Below are 16,475 nucleotides of genomic sequence, written 5' to 3'. Positions count from 1 at the left end.
GAAATTCGGAGAACTGCCGTAATCCAATACGATCGGAGAGCGAAAGTGCGCACACACCCCGACGTGTCTCATTTGCACTGAAAAAGTTGCGGTGCACAAGGAATACAATTTGAAACGTCATTATACTACGAGACATGCTGAGGAGTACGAAAAATACCAGGGAGATGGGAGAGCCAACCAGGTTGCCAGTCTTACAACATGTCTTCTGAGGCAACAGGATTTCTTCAAGAAGGCTACCAAAGACAGTAATGCAGCAGTCGAAGCTAGCTACGCCATTTGTGAGTTGATTGCTAAAGCAGGTAAGCCATTCACAGAAGGTGAATTTATTCAAAAGTGCATATTACAGGCTGCACATATTGTCTGTCCAGAAAAGGAAAGTCAGTTCAACCACATCAGCCTTTCTGCCAACACCGTGGCAGAGCGCATTTCTCACCCGTCAAGTGACATTTATGATCAAATGTGTGAGAAAGCACAATGTTTCAGTGTATATTCAGTGGCTCTTGATGAGACCACAGACATCACAGACACTGCCCAGCTCGCAATATATGTCCGTGGTGTTGATGACAATTTTGAAGTAATGGAGGAGTTGCTCACAGTAATTCCAATGCATGGCCAGACCACTGCTAAGGAAATATTTCACCAGCTGTGTGATGCCATTGAGAATGCCGGTTTGCCATGGAAGAGCTTTGTTGGAATAACAACCGATGGAGCCCCATCAATGACAGGGAGGAAGAATGGACTGGTAGCACTTGTTGAAAAAAAAAAACTGGAAGAGGAGGGTGTGGAGGACGCCATAGCTCTGCACTGCATTATCCATCAGCAGGCCCTTTGCAGCAGATGCCTGAAGTTTGACAATGTGATGTCTGTCGTTGTGAAATGCATCAACCAAATCAGATCCAGGGGCTTAAAGCACAGAAGGTTCCGTGATTTTTTAGAGGAAATGGAGTCAGAATATGGGGATGTGCTCTACTTCACTGAGGTACGTTGGCTCAGCAGGGGAAACGTGTTGAAGAGATTTTTTGAGTTGAGACCAGAAGTAAAAGACTTCATGGAGATAGACGGGGTTGCTGTTCCTGTGCTAAGTGATCCCAAATGGCTCATGGACTTGGCTTTTCTTGTTGATATCAAACATGAGCTTAATATACTGAACAAGAAGCTACAAGGCCAGGGGCAACTTGTCAGTGCTGCCTATGACAACGTGAGAGCATTCTGCACTAAACTTGTGTTATGGAAAGCCCAGCTCTCTCAGACAAACCTTTGCCATTTCCCAGCATGCAAGGCTCTCGTGGATGCAGGCACACCATTCAGTGGTGAGAAGTATGTTGAGGCCATTTCGAAGCTACAGGAGGAATTTGATCACAGATTTGCAGACTTCAAGACACAGCCCCATTTCAAATTTTTGCGGACCCCTTCTCCTTTGATGTGCAAGATGCCCCTCCTGAGCTTCAAATGGAGCTCATTGACCTGCAGTGCAACTATGCACTCAAAGCCAAGTTCAGGGAGGTGAGCGGAGAAGCAGACAAGCTTGGGCAATTTTTGAGAGAGTTGATCCCCAGCTTCCCTGAACTTTCCTGAATGTTCAAGCGGACCATGTGCCTTTTTGGGAGCACATACTTGTGTGTCTTCTCCACCTTGAACTTCAATAAGTCCAAGTACAGGTCCAGACTTACTGATTAGCATCTTCAAGCTCTACTGAGGGTCTCCACTGCTTCCCCCTTCAAGCCAAATGTGACTCAGCTATGTGAGAAGAAGCGCTGCCAGGTCTCTAGCAGCAAGAAGTAGGCAAGAGAAGCCGTGTTCAGAATATTTCATGTTCAATGTTCCATTCAAGTTCAGAAAGTTAAAGGTTAAAGAGCTGTTAATACAGACATTTGAAACGGAATAAAAATAATTCATTTTCTCTACTTATCCAGCCAGTGAATATCTACTGTATGCTCATTATTATTATTTTATTTTTGTATTACTGATTGATTTATTTTTTATTCATCTTTAAGTCAATTTATTTAATTCATTATTTTTTTGTCAAAAAATAAAGATATTTGATAACGTTGGGATGTTTTATCAGTGCTTTTCTTGTGGAAATCCTGATGCGGCCCAGTCTCACCCAGACTCGGCCTCTAGCGGCCCCCAGGTAAATTGAGTTTGAGACCCCTGGCCTAAAGCTTTCCACCCGGCATTTCATATCAGTATTGTGTTGCAATCAAAAGAGAACATTTAGATTCTAAAAGATGCTTCTTAAAAAAGGGGTATCTTTAGGTTCAAAACAACATCAAATTTATTTTGTATTATTATTATTATAATTATTATTATTATTATTATTATTATTATATGCAATCAGGTAACGATGAGCCAGGACGAGGATGAGTTAAAACGTTTCTGAAGATCGGGAAGAGCAAAACAAGCAATTTTTTTTTTACCAAAATGGTAAATATCCGTGGTTGCGATATGAAGAGAATGAGGGGGGCTACATGTATTGTAACGCTTGTACGTGACAAAAAAATAAAAATAAAAGAATGGAATGCATAAATCTATGTGAAATATGAACTTTCAGAAGAGCACTTTTGATCGGCACATCCAGAGGCGGTCCTGGCTAATTTTGCGCCCTGAGTGGATAATCCAAGAATATATTAAACAAATTTATTAATTTTCCGCACTGCTTATCCTCACAGGGCTCAATGGGCTGCTGGAGACCATCCCAGACAACTATGGGCACCAGGCGGAGACACTAAATCAGTGGCCAGCCAATCGCAGGGCACAAGGAGACGGACAACCATTTACACGCACACTCATACCTACCTTAGAGGAAACCGGCATTCCCAGAGCAATAAAACTAATTTTGACCCAAAAGAAGAGAAGAAATATTCATAAACATAATCATCCTACACATCAAAATACAATCATAAACAACAATGTAAATTGCACAAACTTTAAAAAACAAAATTAGAAGATATTTAAATAAATAATATAGTGGAACCTTACCTTTCGAAATTTTGTTATTTTTTGTTTTTTCCTAACTTGTTTTTTTTATTTTTTTGTATAAGTAGAGGCATATTTTACATTGAATTAGCATAATCCTGTCTCTCTCGTCACTCACACGGTGCCATCATGAACATCATAAATACAACAGCAACATTAGAACCTGATTCGTTCCAATTTAAACCAATAATAAATATAACAAAGTCATTTGAAAAAGGGATGCAAATATTGAGGCCACCAAATCGGACCCCTCAACACCACGGCTGCATCCAGATAATCTGTCCATAAAAAGTATGAATAGAATCCCAATCATGTTTCATCAGGTCTTACTGTCATTGCACACAAGCATTTAAGTCCCCCAGCAGAATGAGGGAGTCCCCAGGAGGGGCAATCTCCAGCACCCCTTGCAAGGACTCCAAAAAGGGTAGGTACTCTGAGCTGCTGTTCAAGAGGGTAGACAGTACCCGGAGAAACTGTCTGGCTGATTCTATATTATACTGGTCTCACATACCATTTCATATTGTGCTCGTGAGCGAGCGTTCTGGAAGCGTGAGAAGGCCTGGCGGTCGTGGATGGTGATGACCAGCTTCCAGACACTGAGCAGCAACACTCCCACCAGTAGGATGCTTCCCACCACCGCCAGCAGGACCATAAGAGCATCTGGACCACCACCACATTCTGACATGAAAACAACTAGTCAGTATAAATCAGGGGTGAGCAAACTATTTCACAAAGGGCCGCAATGGCTTCCGGGCTTTCGAAACCTGTCCACAAATTTGGTATCTTAGAAGCACAATCAGTTGATTGAAGTGAGATGCTTCTTGTTGCAGCAGAAACCCCATTGATTAAAATGTCTGTGCGGGATCGGATTGAACAAAAACCTGCACCCAGAGCAGCCCTTTAGGACCAGTTTGCCCACCCAGGTCGAAATCATTTGGGAGTTTTACAAGTCATTCTTAGGCATACAATTTTTGCAGACAGAATTTGAATAAACTGTATTTTAAAGAGAAATAACTAAAATTATTACGTTTCCTTAAGTGGTTATTTTGAGTATCTCTAACTAATTTTATCAAGTTAAGATTGTTACCATTATGCATTCAATTAATTGAACTATCACGCATGATTAAGTTTGTGAGCCCTACTTAAATTTTCTGTTCCTGAGTAAACCAAACTTAAAACCTTAGTTTTACCCTCTTGATGCTTTCCAAAGATGAAAAAGGAATCAAAAATCCAAAACAAAATAAAAACACTAAAAAATGAACACACTGGCAATTAGACAGTTAGCCAAGATGAAATGCAGTTAATAAAATGCTGAGTTTTAACCTTTAAGTTTTATTTTTGAACAGTTTTCAATTCAAATTTGGTCAAGTTAAAATGTCATATTCTGCCAACTTTAATTCATTAAGTTTTTTTTTTTACAATGTATGGTGAACCGCTTTCTTTTTTCTCAATTTGGCATTTTTTTTTACCTGGTTCCATTATGGCGGTGAGAATGGATTTTCCATTGGCATGCTCCGAGTATGTGAACTTCATCACGCAGTCATTATCTGTCTTGTAGAGGCAGAGAACGGAACCAGGCTCATCTGTTTCTATACATAAAAACAAACCATTTCTGGGTTCAATATTTGCAATCTAATAAAATGTGGGTAACATTGGCGGACTACAACACTCACTGGAAACAGATCCGACTTACTGCCATTCACGCGGACCAAACACTGAGACCGACCGGCATATAGGACACAGGACTCCGAATATCAGGGTTTACAGTACCCCCTCCTCCTGGAGCACATCCAACAGCATTCCCTGGGGGACATGGTCGAATGTTCTAAGTCCATAAAACACATGTAGACTGGTTGGGCGAACTTCCACGCTCCCCAGGAACCCTACCGAGGGTATAGAGCTGAACCACCGGTCATAGAGTATCAGGGATTCCGGTACCCCATCCTCCTGGAGTATCACCAACAAGAACAAAGTCAAACACCTTCTCCAAGTCCACAAAGCACATGTAGACTGGTTGGGCAAAATACCATGACCCTGGAGAAGCCTGCTGAAGGTCTAGAGCTGAGCCATTGTTCTCCAGCGAGGACGAAAACCACACTGCTCTTCCCAATTAACCCTCCTCTCCAGAACTCTTGAATAGACAGAGAAGGTGTGTGATCCCCTATAATTGGAACAGAACCTGCTCGCACACCACCACCACGGTCTGCCAATCCCTCTCCCTGATGTCCATGCAATGTTACTGAAGGGTGTCAACCAAGACCACCCCACAATATCCATAGCCTTTAGAAACTCCGGGGGAATCCCATCAATCCCCAGGACTATGCCATTGAGGACCTTTTAATTACCTCAGTGACAGAGATAGGAGAATCTGCCTCAGACTACCCGGGCTATGCTTCCTCCTCCTCGGGAAGGGGTTTTGGTGGAGTTAAGGAGTTCTTCAAGGTTAACAGTACCCCATCCCGACTAGACCCAATTTTGGTGGTGCACTGCTTTCCCTCCTGAGACACTGGATGGGGAACTGAAATGTCCTTGAAGCCATCCGTAAGCCGATCTCCAAAGCCTCTCAACTCTTCCCGCGGTTTTTGCCTTAGAGACCACTAGAGCCACATGTCGCTTGGCCCCCTGGTACGATCAGCTGCCTCCGGTTTCTCCCTAAGGGAAAAAGGCCTGTTAGCTTGATGGCATACCTTGCCGCTGGTACAGGGATTGCCACCACTCTTCAGCCCCCCCCCCCCCCCAAGTACCCCAGCATAGGCTTGGTACTCACCTCCCCTAGGACCTGTTTGCCATTGGTGACCCTGCCAGCGGCACAAAGGCCCAGACAATTTAACGCCTTGGATCATTGGGCCACACAGATCCCTACCAGGAAAAGCGGAAAACTCATTTTGGGGTGACCCTAGTAGATTAATCAAGCACCATCGCAAAATAGAATTCATTTGCAATTGTCTCTCATCTCATTTTCTGAACTGCTTTAGCTTCATTAGGGCCGCAGGGGGTGCTGGAGCCAATCCCAGCTGTCTCTGGGCCAGAGGCAGGGGACACCCTGACCAGCAGGTCGCAAGGCAAAGGAGACGGACAACCATGCACACTCACATCCACACCGAGGGGCAATTTAGAGTGTCCAATCAGCCTACCATTCATATTTTTGGAATGTGGGAGGAAAACTGAGTACCGGGAGGAAACCCAAGCAGTCCCGGGAGAACATGAAAACTCCACACAGATGGACATGAGCTGGATTTGAACCCAGGACCCCAGAGCTGTGAGGCCGACGCACTAACCAATCGTGCCACTGGGCTGCCCTCATTTGCATTTTTTTTCAGTTCTAACATTTTGTTTTTTTATGGGTTTTTTGTATGCTCAATGCACTTTTCATCATGGGCCCCAAAAAGTTCTAGTGAAAGCAGCTTACTGTCATCAAAGTGTTCATGAGTCTTGCTATCACCCAGCTTGACAATGTAAGCCTTGCACAAATAATGGCGCCGTCACGCGGCAGTAGTGGCAGTAGCTCTGTCCACTCTTATTTGTTTTTCATGTTATACAGCCTTTCTATCTTTTTTTAATTACATTTTAATTTTAATGTCTTAATACATTCCTTTTTACTTTACTTTGTACTTTATACTTTTTACTTTAATGTTTTTACAACTTTCTTTGTTCTGTTAGCCTGGCTTCTTTCTGCCACTTCTTTTTTTGGAACCATTCAGCCATGCCTTTCTTGTATCTGCATTCTCACCCTCTTGCTACTTTCACAATGAAATTTCCCAAATATGGGATGAATAAAGCTATCCAATCCAATCTCACACTAAACACCACAAAAACTAAATAAATAATCCTGGACTTTTGCAAACGCAGCACAGATCTGGCCCTACTCCTCATAAATTGAGTATGCGTGGACAGGGTCCAGTCCTTCACATTACTGGGGGTCCACGTCACGGACAAGCTCTCCTGGTCTACCAACATCACGGCAGTGATAAAGAAGGCCCAGAAACGACTCCATTTCCTGAGGGTACTCGGGAGGAACAACTTGGACACCAAGCTTCTGGTAAACTTCTATAGAGCCACTGTGGAGAGCATCCTGGTATACTGCATTGGAGTGTGGTACGCTGGAAACACGGCAGCAGACAGAAAAGCCATGCAGAGAGTGATCAACACCGCCCAGAAGATCATTGGCTGCTCCCTGCCCTCACTGGATGACATTGCCAGCCCTCGCTACCTCAACATTGTTAGGGAGCCATACCACCCTGGTCACAACCTGTTCCAGCTGCTGCCCTCTGGCAGACGCTGCAGGTCTCACAAAGCACGGACAAATAGACTTAGGGACAGTTTTTTTCCTACAGCCATCAGGACTCTGAACTTGCATTAGCACGACACACAATCCCTTCTGTGCAACAACAATGTGCAATATCTTAGATTGTGCAATATTTTAGAATTTACCTTGCCAGAACCTGTTTTTATACTTTTATATTACTTATTTATGTTTTTACAGAGAAAAGACACTGTGGAGTAGTACCACCAATTTTGTTATACGCAGCCGTGTATGATGACAATAGAGGCTTTTGATTTTATTTTATTTTAATGTTTCCTTCTACGTTCTTGATGTAATGCACAGAAGATTCATTTATGATGCCATAGATGACGCAGGACGTTTAGAGGCATTTTCAATGGTGATTTCAAATCTAAACAATGCTGGAAATAGGCTTGGCGTAGCCTCTCTGTGCACATTGCGAAATGTAATCCAAAGAAAAGAGGAAAAGGGAAGACGACGTCCATCTCTGATGTTTGTATTATTCGGGGCGTCATTCTTCGACGGTGAAAGTTTGCTTCTTTTGCGGTGAGTGCCACCCATTTCAGTGCCGAAGAACAGGCGGCGCCCTGACCTCTGCCAATTTTTATCTCCTGTCTTCCTGTCTACGGTAAAAACTCATGTTCTCCATAACTCATTTTCCCACTTTCTAGTTTTTTTTCCATGATAAAACCAGAGATAGACCAATATAGATTTTGGATATAGACTGATACTGATAGCAATTATTAGTAATTAGAGTCAATATTCATTTGCAATAAAAGTGTAAAAACTAGTGTAAAAAGATTTAATAATGCAAGCATTGAATTTTATTAAATCAAGAACTGCCAACTTCCCCGGCATTTCCGGAGTTTAGCCTGGCAAGTAACACAAACTCCTGAAATCCCCCAAAAATGTTACTTAAATTTTTTTAAAGCAACCATTTCGGAAAAGTACCAAATTTCCTATTTAAATGGATCAAAATTCACAAGATCGCTACAGCTTCCGCATTTGGTTCAATTGCATTGTAAAAAGGATGAATTTGGTAACACGAGTGCATTGTTTATAATCCGAGTTCTGACAAATGATTCATCTTGTGCGACTTCAGCGAGGCAATCGATTCGGAATTGTATTACAAGGCTGTCTAGAACACCAGTCTTTCGTTTTGAAACAAATCGTATAATTTCTGGGGTTGTTTTTGAAGTGGGAGTATAGAGCACTGGTAAGTCTTATCAATATGCTTGCTCAGGATAAGTGCAAAATAGATGGTAATTTGGATGAAACTTCTAATACAGTGGGGCAAATAAGTATTTAGTCAACCACCAATTGTGCAAGTTATCCTACTTGAAAAGATTAGAGAGGCCTGTAATTGTCAACATGGGTAAACCTCAACCATGAGAGACAGAATGTGGGTAAAAACTCAGAAAATCACATTGTTTGATTTTTAAAGAATTTATTTGCAAATCATGGTGGAAAATAAGTACCGTATTTTCACGACTATTCGGCGCATCGTATTTTAAGCCGCAGTGTCAGTAACGAGTGCTATTTCTGTATTTTAGACACACAAAGCACGCACCGTTTTATTAGACGCATATATATTATATATGGATGAACATCGAAACGCAATAGCGCTGACTACCGGAAGCAGCCTATTTCCGGGTTCCGGTGCGCAGTGACTGCTGGGAAATATAGTTCTTGCACGCTACACCCACACGCTAAAAACACGCTTTAAAAAGGCAACGGAAGCAAAACTGAGTTCGGTAGTACTTTATTTGGACATTTTACAACTTACTCAAGTCATCATCACCTTCAAATCCCTCAAACTCCTCATCTTCTGTGTCCGAATTAAACAATTGCCCAAACGAGCCTTCCAAAAAGCCGGGTCTCCTCTCTTCGTTCTCAGAGTCACCGTCATTTCGATGTGGCTCCTTAGAAATGATGCCGGCTTTGGCAAAAGCTCGAACAACCGTGCAAGCAGACACGTTCGCCCAGGCGGCAACAATCCATTGACAAATCGTAGCGTAAGAAGCCCGGCGCTGCCTGCCACTTTTCGTGAAGCTGTGTTCGCCAGCGATCATCCACTGCTCCCACGCCGCTCGTAACTTTGATTTGAAAGCCCGGTTGATGCCGATGTCCAGCGGCTGTAATTCTTTGGTCAAGCCTCCGGGAATGACGGCAAGCTCTGAGTTCATTTTCATGACCTGGTTTTTAACCATTGCTGTGAGACGAGCACGCATGGAGTCGCAAATCAAAACAGACGGCGAGCCGTGAAAAATTCCATCTGGTCACTTGACATACACCTCACGTAGCCAGTCTCTCATTTTCTCCTCGTCCATCCAGCCCTTTGGATTCACCTTCACGATGACGCCGGCTGGAAACTTTTCTTTAGGCAGAGTCTTTCGCTTGAAGATCACCATTGGTGGTAGCTTCTGCCCATTAGCATGGCAAGCGAGAACGACAGTAAAAGCCGACTTCTCGTGCCCCGTTGTTCGTATCGCCACCGTGCTGGTCCCCTTCTTCTCGACAGTGGGGTTCATCGGGATGTCGAAAGTCAGCGGCACCTCGTCCATGTTGGTTATGTGGTTTGGCTGTATAAATTTGTCGGCAATCAGCTTGGTGCAGTAGGTGCGGAAAACGGCTAGCTTGTCAATGTAGTCCGCCGGAAGTGGCTGCGCCACAGTTGTCCTCCCTCTGATCGCCAGCACCGCGACGGTCCTCCTTCGAAATGTTCAATTTTCAATTCTTCTGCGAGCGCTTTTGCCTTCAGTCGAATGGTGACTGTGGAGACGTTTCTCCCAGCTGCTCTGAGACCAAGAATCCACCGCTCAAGTTGATCTTCCAAGTCGGGCCACCTTGCCTTGTTCCCACGGAAACTCAGCTTCCTCTTGTTAAGTTGGCGAATCTCCTTCTCCTGCTTTCTCCATTTACGAACCATGGATTCGTTGATGTTGAATTTCCTCGCCGCTGCTCTGTTACCATGATCCACTGCATGATCGATGGTTAGAAGCTTGAACTGTGCTTCGTAAGCGTGCCTCTTTGTAGAAGTATTCATTCTTTATTTTGCAATTGAGCACATGCATAGTGGACATGCCCACACTAGTAGTATATATAGGAACCTTGTAGGGGCATGGTTTTAGCGTCTTCTCCCACACACCCCCTCCCAAGCCTTGCCCCACCAACGTCCGCCTTCTCTCTATATAAAGAGCGTCTTCGCAGGTAGTGCTCAGTCAGGCTCCGGAGCTCGCTCGGCGCTCGGCCACGATCGCCGCCGCGAGCGCTCCCGCTCGGCGCCGCTCGGCGCTCACAGAGGGCGCTCAGCATTATAAGGCGCCCTGTCTATTTTGGAGAAATTTTTTGACTTTTATGCGCGCCTTAGTCGTGAAAATACGGTATTTGGCCAATACCAAAAGTTAATCTCACTACTTTACCCTTTGTTGGCAATAACTGAGGCAAAACATTTTCTGTAACTCTTCACAAGCTTTTCACACTGTTGCTGGTATTTTGGCCCATTCCTCCATGCAGATATCCTCTAGAGCAGTGATGAAACAGGGCACACCCTCTATTTGAGTGGATGGAAATTCTTCAGAAAATACTTAATCAGTCAGGGCTTATATGTGGGAGTTTTTTTGTTTAAAGAGTTGGATAGCTGTGTGTAGCTACAGTGCTGTCTCAAATTTTAAAATAAGTTTACTTCAACTCTTCTATGATGTCACAGACAGCAGAGGCCATGTTGTTCTGTAAATGTAATGACATTCAACTTGTGGTTGTTCTCAATGAACAGGGAATTTGAAGTGTGTTGCCCACTCATTATTTTTGTGACTCCCAAAAATGACAATTCGAAATTTCAGTGAGGCCAAAGAATGCAGGCTTTGGTGTGAATACAGTTGTTGTGTATGTACATCATGGACAGCATTTACTTACTGAGTGTCTCCACCGTGATGATTTCATCCTTGCACAGACGCTGACAGGTCTGGTTGTCTTGGAGCTTTTGCGAGTCAAAAAGCCAGCACTCAATGCATTCTCTGCAAGAGTAATGGACAAGGAGGAGCAAGCTTTTTACAGGAAAAGAAAAATGCCTACTCTTCAAGTCAATCCCATTTTCACAGATTGTTTACACACCAAATAAATTATATAATCCCGTCAAAGAGCATAAAAAAATAAACAATCAAGATTTACAAATGTCAATAACTATTGAAATAATACTAAAATATCACGTATAACATTACCATCAGTTTTCTTTAAAAATGATGATGTCACACGACTACAGGAGCGAGCAGGTTTATGCTTCAATAGTAAGAGTATGTCAGTGAGTTCTTATTAGTTTTAGCCATAGACCAAACCATTATCCGGGATGATATATGGACATTTGACATACAGTTATTCCTCTACTTACAAAATTAACTGGTTCCAGAACTTTTCGTAACTTGAAAATTTCGTAAGTAGACATGTATTTTATATGTAAATTCTCTAATTCGTTCCACGGTCCTCACACATCTACCAATGAAACCCTTTAAAATTGGTCAACATGTCACAATTTTGCATGAAAGATGTGAGAAAAACATAATGAGAGTGAGAAAATGATCATAAATTGTTTATTCATGTCGCAAAATGAATAACAAACCCGTGTTAAAATGCATAGCAACAAGAGAAAGCTACCGGGATGCAACATAGAGATACACATTTAATAAACACAGCATTATGAAATCAAACAACAACATTAATCAACAACAAGCATTAACGTTTTATGATTTCTTTGAAATGTAATTTTACACCCATTTTATAGGTCACTACTGGTTCATACCTGCATCTGCAGAGCTGGTTGACGAACATTTAAAAAACAAAAAACAAAGACGATTGCCTTTGACGACTTTTAATAATGTTTCTAAAATGCACAAGACAAACGTCGTCAAAGTGGGCACGACACGCGAAGACTTTCAGGATGTTTTTTTCCCACTAAGTCGGATAGTTTTTAAAATGGAGGGTATATAGTGGAGTGAGCTTCTAAAGCAAGAATGAAGGCATCTGCGACAATATTTTCAAAATAAAATAATGGATAAGGAATGCCTGTACTTTTTGGGGGCTTTCGTACTTTGGACTAGATACTTCAACTAGACAACGATTCTAAACACTGCTCAAGGGGATCTACAAAGGGATTCATGCAGAGGAACAAGTACAACGTTCTGCAATGGCAATCTCAGTCCCGAGACCTGAATATTATTGGACATCTGTGCTGTGATTTAAAGCAGGCTGTCCATGCTCGGAAACCATCAAACCTGACTGAACTGGAGGTGTTTTGTGAAGAAGAATGGTCAAAAATACCTTCAATCAGAATCAAGACCATCATTGGAAGGTAAGGAAGTGTTTAGAGGCTAGTATTTCTGCAAAAGGAGGATCTATGAAATATTGATGTACCGTATTTACTCACATATAAGCTGCACCCTTAAAATTACCTTAAAATTGTTGAATTTTACAATTTCTTGGGTGTAAGAGGCCCCCTGATTCACAATTTCCACCTCTATATTCATGGTTTTAATGGTTAGTACAAATGTGTTACTTTGAAGGGAAAATCTAAAGAAAACTCATCGCATGGTGTATTTCTGAGATACTGTATGAATCAAAAGCACATGATTAGGGTCAATATCATATGGAAGTTAATATGCCTGTCTTCTTTGAATGCAAAATATCCAATTATTCGATTTTAAAAAAGAAATAAGTCTATCTTGATGAGAACCTGATGCTTTTTAATTACAGAAATTAAAATTTCCTTACCAGAAGTTTTAGATGTTGTGGTGGCCAAATTGCTTCTAATGTCGAAATATCTTGATTTTTTCGATGGTTCATATTACTGCAATAGATGTCACTTTCTAACAAGAAATACATTTTTAAAAAATCAAAGCGGAATTTTGTTATTTTATAATCACAAATGTAAAATATTTTCCTTTGTTTTCTGAAACCGAAAAGGTGTTGCCTGCACGTAGACACATTCAAAAAAGTAGTAACATAAGCACAACCAGGAAATGTGTCCGTAGTGGTATAGTGTTCACCAAGTCTCTGGGTGAAATAATAGCATGGGTTACACATTATGTCATCAGGTATCAAGGCTGATATTTTAACGGTGGACCGCAAGACCTTCGATCAGCCTTAACAACTATTGGGATGTGCTGACATGGTAAACAATACGCACACATCTAGGCTACTCGCGTCTGGAGCACGTTTATCTACAGTAAGATGGCGACGCACTGAGCGAGCAGTGAAAGGCACAAGTGAGTTTTATGCAAGATAGGTTTTTTTTCTTGAATTTCATTCATAGCCGTCAAAATAACATTTTGTTTAGCGTTTTATCTGTTTATCTTTTCTCTATAAATGGCCATATCGGCCGCATTGTCATGAGTTATAGTGTTTTGTCTTTACTACCGTGCAGTTTCGTGCATGTCGTCTTTTTATGCTCATATAAGCCATACCCTCGATTCAGTCATCATTTTTTAGCAACAAATATGGTTTATATGTGAGTAAATACGGTGATTTTTCTGTTGGGTGCCGAAATTAATGCGCCAACTAAGCCTGCTAGGGCCTTGTTGTTTTGGTTCCCATGTAATTTTGAACTACAGCAGCTATCTCACACGCTAACGCACAACTCAGTCTAACACCAGGATATTTTATTGCAGTTTTTAAAATGACTGGTGCGAATGAGGCAGCCCGACGAGTGTTTAGTCCGTCGGCCTCACAGTTCTGGGGTCGAGGGTTTGATCCCAGGTGGGTCCTCACTGTGTGGAGTTTGCATTTGCATGTTCTCCCTGGGCTTGCCTGGGTTTTTTCCAGATACACCGGTTTCCTCCCACATGCCAAAAACATGCAGGGTTGGCTGGTTTAACACTCTAAATTGCCCCTAGGTATGAGTGTGAGAATGAACATGAATGGTTGTCCGTCTCCTTGTGCCCTGCAATTGGCTAGCCACTGATTCAGGTTGTCCCCCACCTGGTGCTCATAGTTAGCTGGGATAGGCTAAACCAACTCCCGTGATCCTTGTGAGGATTAGCGGTTCGAAAAATAAATGAATGAACAGCGCGAATGAAACAAAGAAGTGGGCCCTGTTATCCCTACATGACTGATATTGCAAGGTAATATGGCCATAACCCACCTATGATCGCTATGATATTGAAATAGAAGATATCGTTAAAAGCGACGACTCCTTGGCATGGTCTCTCTGTACTGGACGAGATGCAGAGACTGTTACTCCTTTGGATGACGAAGAAATTGCAGGAGGGGCAGCTATTTAATTCAAAGTTGTTTTGAATTAATAATTTGTTGTTTAGATGTGTTTACATATGTGCATGTGCTCATGTGCTTTATCTAGGGGTTAGGCCCTAAGTTAAAGGGTTAAAGTTAGGGTTAGGGTTTACCCTAACCGTTAGGGTAAACCCTAACCCTAACTTTAACCCTTAGCTTCCTCCTTACATTTATGCACCTGCTTGAATAGAAAATGTTTTTGCATGCTTGTTATCAATAATACAGTGGTACCTTGAGATACGAACTTAACGCGTTCTGGGAATGAGCTCGTATGTCGATTTACTCGTATCTCAATATCAACGTTTCCCATAGAAATAAACTAAAAACAAATTCGTTCCAACCCTCTGAAAAAAAAACTGCATATTGGAATGGAAAAACATTTTTATTTGTTCTAATTTGCCTTCTATTAACAGAGTAACAAATAACTAGTGGTTATGATGTTAAATAGTACTAAAATTAGACAATTAGATGCGGAGGGGAGAGAGAGAGGGACAGAGAGAGAGAGTGAGAGAGCGAGAGAGACTGCACGGCAACACGCTCGTAACATAAACAAATTTAAATGAACTTGGATTACGATACAGACACTCAAAAATAAGTTTAATTTAACCTTATACTAAACTTAATTCTAATTTTGTCTTACATTTTTACACCTTTCTTCTTCCGGGTTTGCCCCACCTCCACCCTGACTTTCAGGTGCAGTTTAAAAAGGAACCTATCGAGGGTTGTTTGCTTTTGTCTTTCCTTCAAAATATTCCGAAAATGATGCACACAAATGTCCTCAAAATAGGATTCATTAATGACTAATTCTCCGGCTTTCTGGACAATCGCAAAATGGGATCAAAACTTTTTGGGGGGCATTCTTGGTCTGATTTACAAAGAAAAGGACTATGGATTTTCATGATGGTGCAAATTTAAGCATCTAAGAAAAAAAATCAACTTCTCCGTTGTGTACCTTTTTGTGTCACAGGCATCTGGGCAGGTGGGGCATTTTTCGCATGTGTCCCCAAAGGCAGCAGGCTGTGTACATTGGCAACGTCCACAAATGCAGTTGCCGCGCTCGCTGCAGATCTGCCCGTTGTCAGCTATGCACGATGCAGTCTCGGTGGAGCAGTTGCAGTTGTCCCCAATGTACCCAGCGTGGCATTTGCACTCCCCGCAGTGACATTCGCCGTGGCCTGTCGAGGACAGCAAAGAACCAAGGAGAAAAATAACACTGAAGAGAAATATTTATCATCACATGTATTCATTCATTGGCTTAAAACAAGGACTTTTCTGATCAATCCGTCCGTACGCCTGCCCGTGCGTCCATCGATTTATATATTCATTCACTCGATCTTTCATTCAATCATTTATTTATGTATTTATTATCTACTTTATTTAATTCTACAATTTCTTTTCCCGTGTCTATGTTTTCACCTTCTTGCTACTGCAACAAAGTGAATTTCCCCAAGTACGGGATGAATAAAGTTTAATCTACTCTAATCTAGTAATCATCAGATTAGATTAGAGTTGATTAAACTAATCTAATCTAAGAATCCTTTTGACAGAGGGAGCCAAACTATTCATATTTTCAAATGATAAGTAAAAATTAGATTTGATTAGATAACTTTATTCATCCCGTATTTGGGAATTTTCATTGTCACAGTAGCAAGAGGGTGAGAATACAGACAGGAAAAGACATTTTAGACAGAAATAAATAGGTAATGAATAAGTTAATAAATAAATAAGCGTGTTTTTAAATATATTTTCCAAGATGGCACCGTCACGCGGCAGCCAGTGACAGTAGATCTGTCCACTCTTATTTGTTTTTCGTGTTTTAGAGCCTTTGTATCTTTTTTTTATTACATTTTAATGTAATTTTTTTAATTTCTTAATACATTCCTTTTTACTTTATTTTGTACTAATTTATTGGTTCTATTAGCCTGGCTTCTTTCTG

The 16,475-nt window shown here is 41.7% G+C and overlaps 1 protein-coding gene and 1 long non-coding RNA gene across 2 annotated transcripts in view; both read right to left on the bottom strand.

The window, feature by feature from the left end:
- Positions 1-16,475, bottom strand: part of itgb5 (integrin, beta 5) — a 95,006-nt gene that overhangs the window by 22,276 nt on the left and 56,255 nt on the right. The window contains exons 12-15 of the mRNA XM_077617384.1: positions 15,492-15,714; positions 11,174-11,274; positions 4,446-4,565; positions 3,488-3,654 (exon numbers count right to left, since the gene is read on the bottom strand). Coding sequence (XP_077473510.1) covers positions 3,488-3,654; positions 4,446-4,565; positions 11,174-11,274; positions 15,492-15,714 — 611 coding nt within the window. The remainder of the gene's footprint in view (positions 1-3,487; positions 3,655-4,445; positions 4,566-11,173; positions 11,275-15,491; positions 15,715-16,475) is intronic.
- Positions 4,602-5,663, bottom strand: LOC144087094 (uncharacterized). Its single transcript, XR_013304643.1, has 3 exons — positions 5,004-5,663; positions 4,864-4,923; positions 4,602-4,779 (listed from the first exon to the last, which is right to left on the bottom strand). It is a non-coding gene; the product is annotated as an uncharacterized LOC144087094 (long non-coding RNA).

The sequence above is a fragment of the Stigmatopora argus genome, chromosome 13 (assembly GCF_051989625.1).
Source record: "Stigmatopora argus isolate UIUO_Sarg chromosome 13, RoL_Sarg_1.0, whole genome shotgun sequence".
Taxonomy (NCBI): Eukaryota; Metazoa; Chordata; class Actinopteri; order Syngnathiformes; family Syngnathidae; genus Stigmatopora; species Stigmatopora argus.
This window is presented reverse-complemented; position numbering and strand designations above follow the sequence as displayed.